The sequence below is a fragment of the Triticum aestivum genome, chromosome 6B, assembly GCF_018294505.1.
Source record: "Triticum aestivum cultivar Chinese Spring chromosome 6B, IWGSC CS RefSeq v2.1, whole genome shotgun sequence".
NCBI lineage: Eukaryota > Viridiplantae > Streptophyta > Magnoliopsida > Poales > Poaceae > Triticum > Triticum aestivum.
Window position 1 is genome coordinate 35,247,718 of NC_057810.1, and position 6,826 is coordinate 35,254,543.

The window sequence follows — 6,826 nt, forward strand, 5'->3', positions numbered from 1 at the left end:
GATGAATCTAACGAATTTGGTGTTGTAGGTGACAGATTTGAAGGTATTTAACTTAGGACAAATCTAGAATTTCAAGTAATTTAAAACCGAGAGAGTAAAAAAAACATTGATAGTTGGAAGCATGTAGGAGAATCACTTTGTCGTGTACTCCCTCGGTCCGAAAAAGCTTGTCGACAAGTTTTTTCGGATGGAGGGAGTACTACCGTTGCATCCCACAGACGGTGCCTAGCCTAGCAGCTCAGTGGCGGCCCATTCCTTGGAAGTGCATATCTTGTCTTTTGGATTTTTATCTTCTGTCTTTGCTTTTTCCTCCATTATAGCTTCGATTTTTTCTCTTTTGGACAAGGCCAATCCCATATACTAAAGTTTCCCGACTATTCACTAAAAAAGTTGCCCAACTATTAATATAAACATAAACCACACATACACGTTTTGGGGTATATTGTTGGCATATTTCTTTCAGCACTCATCCTGGTGTGCCGTGAGCAACTCCCGGCCCAAAGTAACGGCCGGTGAGTTGTCAATCGAAGTCAGACATGGCAGTGGCAGCGAACTTTTTGATAAAAGGCGTTTTTATTAATTTAAAATATAGCATCAAGCGGATACAAAGTATAATAAGTAACAACTGGCCGCAAAACTAGAGTGCACACAGCCGTTACGGACAGTATGACACAAGGAAGAAAAAAAAACCCAACATATTAGCACAAATAAAGTGGTAAAAGACCAACACTATGCCTATGTCTAAGGAGGTGGTCGACCGATCCGTAGATTACGCTGTCACCCATGTTCGGTGAAAACCACCCTGCCCATCCGCTCCAGCCGCATACACACCATCTTGAATAAAGATTGATACTTTGTTCGGTGTAGCATAGACCACGTACGAAACTAGCGCGTACAACGGAATTTTTTTTTGACAAAAAAGTTGTTAGCGCAGTTTTTTTTTGACAGGAAAGTTTACTTTATTAATCAAAGGATAGCAACATCGTCTGCCAAAAGATTTACAATAAAGACAGGCGGGTCATGAACCCATCGAGATGGATTATTGGCACGACCCCAACATGCTAACTCATGAGCTACATTATTCGACTCTCTAATACAATGCTCAATAGTAAACTTCCCGAAATCTTCGAAATAACTGCGACATTCATCCAACACCGGCGCTGCCACCATAGAATAGCCTCCATTCAGCTTGAGTGCCTCCACCACCGTGATATTATCTGATCTTACTATGACATTATGGCACCCTGTTTCCTTTGCTAGCTTCATTCCTTCTAATATAGCCGCAGCTTCAGCTGTCTCAACATCAGGTACATGATCGAGTGTTGCTGTCGCTGCAGACATGAAATTTCCACGATAGTCACGGATGACCACTCCACAAGATCCTGCATAATCTCCTTCTCTGAACGACGCATCGACGTTAATGACTATCTGACCAGCGAAAAACCCCGGCCAGGTGTTCACTTTTGGTGTCATTTTTGTTTGTGCTCCACGGGCATAGTTAAGAGATAGGGCTGCCACTGCTACGGCCGTTCGCACTGGAGAGGCCACCTCCTCACCCCGCACAAAATGTTTCCATTGCCACCAAATATACCAACAGGCTGCGGTAAACAACTCCCGTAGCTCAAGCCACCAAATATGTCAGCGCAGTTTTTCATTGAACTTGAGGGGCAGAAGTAGTACAACAGTTAAGTTTATAGTGTTACAACTCACAGGGCCACCAGGGGTGACCCACACTGGACCCATGCCTTACTCAAGGCGTTTTAGTCTGGTTCCTAGGTCTATGCATTACAACAAAGAATTACCTACAAAGGAGCAGAGTTTTTGCCGGTGGTGCGGACAGCATTAGGCAGTATAGGCCGACAGCTCTCATTAATGTTCCGTTCAAAATCTGTGCTGAAGCTTGCTCCACGCGTCTTTCTCCGGTAGCTCAACGCATTATTAGTAGGAGTAAGTCGGCCTTTATCAAAGGCCGCAGTATTTTGGAGGGGCCGCTCGACCTGCAAGAGATCGTGCACTCGCTAAAACGCTCGCACCACCCAGCCATCCTTCTGAAACTAGATTTCGAGAAGGTGTACGATCGAGTTAACTGGATTTTCTGCGACAAGTTCTCTTGGATAGAGGCTTCTCGTCGGCCTGGCTTGCAATTGGTCTTGGGGGGGCCAAACTGTGATTGCGGTGAACGGAGAAGTAGGGAACTTCTTCTGCAACAAACGTGGGCTGCGTCAAGGGGATGCGGCCTCCCCATTGCTTTTTAACTTCGTGGCAGATGCCCTGGGTGCCATGTTAGATCAAGCCCGCGTTGCTGGCCACATCAGGGGAGTGACCACAACCTTGATCTCGGGGGGTGTGTCGGACCTGCAGTATGCAGACGATACGTTTCTCCTTTTTGAGCCTGACTCGCACAGCATCGCAACGGTCAAGGCGGTGTTGTTGTGCTTTGAGATTATGTCATGCCTCAAAATCAATTTTCACAAGTGTGAAGTTGTGTCCATAGGGATGGAGGAGACAAAAGGCTCTCGTGTAGCTAACCTGCTTAACTGCAAATTGGGGAAGTTACCATTTACCTATCTTGGCCTCCCAATAACTGAGAAAAAGTGCCTCATCTCAGATTGGGACCCTCTCTGCACTAAGGTGGCGGGTAGAGTTTGCCCGTGGAGAGGGAGATTCATGTCTTCAGGGGCAAGACTAATCCTAACCAACTCCAGCCTCTCGTCCTTGCCTATGTTTGCCATGAGTTTGTTCCTGTTGGCGAACGGGGTTCACACCAAAATGGATACCCCAAGGGCTCTCTTCTTCTAGGAAGGGGCAGGGACGAAACGAAAATACCACATTGTTAAGTCGCTGGCGGTTTGTCGTCCCAAAGCCCAGGGGGGCCTCGGGATCATCAACTCGAGGTTGATGAACATCGCACTCATGTGCAAATGGATCTGGAGGATGTCTCGGGGCGAGACTCGCCTTTGGATGGACCTGTTGCGCACCAAATACTTCCCAGGGGGGGATTTCTTTGAGGCCGTAGGCAACGGGTCCCCTTTCTGGAACTCCATCCAAGCTCTGAAACCTTACTTCGCCAGAGGAGCGAAGTTCTCGGTTAAAAACGGTCGCTCCATGCGACTCTGGCTCGACCTTTGGATTGGCCACCAGCCTCTCTGGTCGGAGTTTCTTGACCTCTATGCCATCGCCGTTGATCCCAATCAACTAGCGGCCCGGCTTTCCAGGCTGCAACGGGGCTCTGGAAGGCTCGCATCCCGCTTAAAATCAAGGTCTTTCTCTGGCAGCTGTGCCACAATCGCCTCCCCACCTCCATTAATGTAGCTAAACGCAATGGTACGGCTTCAGGTCCCTGCGCGCTGTGTGACGCCCCTGAAGATGCGGATCATGCGTTTTTTCGATGCCCTCTAGCACGCTTCGCTTGGAGTGCGGTCCGGGAGGCGGCGGGCGTTAGTTGGGATCCTCGCTCCCGCTTAGAGCTAGTGTCATTGTTGTCCTCGGTCCACGGCTCCCCTCACCGTATCTTGTGGACATGCGCGGCGCAGTGTTGTGGGCTCTCTGGCGCACTCGCAACAAGTTTACTGTTGAGGGTGTTTTTCCTTCTCACCCCGCTGACGTGGTTTATAAATGCATCATTTTCTTACAGCAGTGGGCTCCGCTGGAAAGACATGAGGACGCTGATCTACATCGCCACGCGGTCGTCCGCCTCCGCTCCGTCTACTCGTTGGCCAGAGATCCGTCGCCCGACGCCGCCGCTACCTAGGGAGGGGCAGCCCTTTTGGAAGTGTTTCCATTTGAGCCTGCCAGCTCTTTTGTTTGCTCCTTTAGCCTTATAACGCACCTTATCTTTGGGGCCGATTCTCGCTTGGTGTGGTTCGTGTTGTTCAAACTATGTTCTAATCTTTAGTATGCTGCTATGTTGTGTCTTTTATTAATTTAAAGCCGGACGTCTCTGGCGTCTTCGTTCTAAAAAAAAGATACGAGATCAAATCACCATTTTGAAGAGCAAGGCGACGAAGAAAGTTGGACAGCCATCCCACATCCAGGAAGGCCTTGGTTTTCACTTTCAGTGTAACTTTGTTGAACTCAGAGGAGACCGGTCAACCCTCGGCCCCAACGAATCGCGTCGCCTCTCCCTTGAAGTGTTGTTAGTTGTGGTGCTCTCTCTTTCACATACACACACAAAATTGACGGAATCAACACCTTGCTGTCATGATGTGGTTCCCCGTTGACACACACATGTAACCGGTAGCATCGCATCATCTCATTCCCATCAACGCTGAGTTTCTAGAAGCAAAAAAGAACAATGAGTTTCTAGAAGCAAAAAAGGACAATCATACAATTATCCACTTGCATGTTTAACGTCATCCCTCCTGTCATCATCAGTGTCAAACAAACAATGTTATAGTACGGGTGAGATGACGAACCAATTGACCAACCTAAGAATTCAGATTTGAGCACCACGGCGGCATATACTCTGCAATAATGAGCTAAACTAAAAAATGCGTGGGGAGCTAAACTAAGTATAACTAACTAACGAGACATCTTAATTAATTAATCCAACATTTGAGATCAGAATCAGAATCTTCCAGCCGTTTTCCAGATCAGAATCTTCCAAGCAAACCCCAGAGCCGTCAGCCTCAACAGGCATTTGTTTACTGATCGACCAGGCCTCCGTTTGACCTGGAATCGTCTGTCTAGCTCGTGTTATTGTTTGTTTTCGCATCTTCCTGTCCATTTCCATCCATGAACCTGTAGGTACTACGTAGTCTACACGCACTCAGACTGGCGGCATCGTCAGCTCGCTCGCCCACCGCGTTGGCGTCGCAACATATAAAGCTCGGGCGAGACGAGGAGGAGGTCAGACGTGCAGTGCAGAGCTGTATTAGACAAGCAACAAGAAGCAACCGAGACTCACTCGATCCTGTCGAGATCGTTCGTTCAATCAGCTTGGATTGATTTCATGGCGCGTGGGAAGGTGGCCGAGTGGATACGGAAGCGTACGACGCCGAGGAAGTCGGCGGCCAGGTGCCGGAGCAAGGAGAGCGGGGTGGCCAGGCGCCGGAGCAAGGAGATCGGGGCGTCCGAGCCGATACTGCCGAGCGAGGCGGCGCCTAAGAGCTGGAGCAGCTCCAGCGGGGCGCCTAGCGGGAGTGGGAACGATACCAGTACTGGTGGCGGCGCGCCACCAGCGCACTCGAAGTCCCGGGCCAGCGCCTTCTTGTTGGCCCTTTTGCGGTGGCGGTCGCGCGTGAACGCGCTGGCCGTCCTGTGGGAGCAGGTGGTGTACCACCTGATGTGGCTGGTGGAGTCCGTGGTGGTGGTGGGAAGGCTCTGCTTCTTGCTCATGCGCTTCGGCTTCAAGCAGCTCTGAGTCCATTTCTCCCCTTTCCGCCATGGCGTTGAGGGTGGAGGAGCAGGTTGCATCGACTATTTTTCCCTTCATTTTTCTTTCTTTTGTGCCTAAAGTTGTTTTTCCGAGGCGTTCGATCCCTAAAGTTGTAAATGCCCTTCAGCCCTACTCCTGTGTATAAAGATATTTCTTCATTGGTTCACTACCGGAAAACTGTCCTACCCCGACGGCCAGAACTATGCCTACGGCAGCCGTTGGCCTACCTCGAGCTATGCCGACAGCCTAGTCCTGGCCGTCGGCTTATCCTGGCCGCGGGCTACACTGATCTACGCCGACGGCAGCCATCGGCACAGAACGACCGTCGACCTAGAAGCAGACACGCAGACATCAGCCGCCAGCATACGTGTGGGTCCGGAGACCCCGGCCGTGACCAGCGGCTAAGGTCGTCGAACCTATGCCGACGGTCGGGACGGGCGGCCGTCGGCATATCTTCGCATGCCATATCACCGATCCTCGGCGTAGATATGCCGACGACAGCCGTCGGCATAGGCGCCACGTCACCGATCCGCGGCATTGCGCCCACCAAAACCCTGTCGTCTCTATGCCGACGGCAATGCCATCGGCATAGTTATTTTTTTTACATGCTTCTTTTTACATATGTTTTTATGCATTTTTTATGTATTATATGAATATATATGTAGTTTGTAATTTTTTCCATAGATTATGAATATATATATATATATATTGTATTTTTTTTCGAGCACATTAATAATGTGCCGTCATGTTCTTTTGAATATAGGTCCTTATATTTTATTAAAATAAAAAACAGCTATGCCCACAGAAGTTTAGTGGTGGTTGAAAACGCTCGGCACCCGTCTCCGGAGTGTGACCCCCTCACGTCCGCGGTGTGCCCCCCTCACGGACGGCGCCGCCGCCGGCATCTGGAGGGCGGAAACAGCCGCATCGGGTCAAAACGGAGGGGACGTTGCTCCCAAGTGTTTCTATGGGATGACCTACCACAACCGAGTGGTGTTGTGGCATGTCCGAAAAGGCGGCAGGCATCTTTGGGGCGTGGCCCCCCTAACAGACGGCGCCATCACTGGCACCTGGAGGGGGGAAACGGACTGCATCAGGTCTACACGGAGGGGATGTAGCTATCGGTTTGGCCAGGATGTTTCTCCCAGGTGTCCCTCTGAGCTGACCTGACACAACTGGGTGGAGAGGTCCACTGTTCGAAGCCCGTCCGTGCAAAGTCAAAGGGCTAGATCTCGTGGTCAACCGCTCCAGGGTTAAGCGGGACGGGGGCCCTGGGGGTAGCAATGCCACTAGAGCGTCGCACCGACCCCTCATACATGCGGGGTGGTGTTGTGGCATGTCCGAAGAGGCGGCACGCGTTTCCGGGGCGTGGCCCCCCTCACGGATGGCGTCACCGCCGACACCTGGAGGGGGGAAACGGACGCGTCGGGTCTACACGGAGGGGATGTA

The 6,826-nt window shown here is 50.7% G+C and overlaps 1 protein-coding gene across 1 annotated transcript; it reads left to right on the forward strand.

Moving 5' to 3' along the window:
* The first annotated feature begins 4,911 nt into the window (after nucleotides 1-4,911).
* LOC123133327 (uncharacterized) lies at nucleotides 4,912-5,543 on the forward strand. The gene has a single exon (XM_044552824.1). It carries the CDS (start codon nucleotides 4,952-4,954, stop codon nucleotides 5,360-5,362), a length of 411 nt encoding a protein of 136 aa, XP_044408759.1. The 5' UTR covers nucleotides 4,912-4,951; the 3' UTR covers nucleotides 5,363-5,543.
* Nucleotides 5,544-6,826: the final 1,283 nt, after the last annotated feature.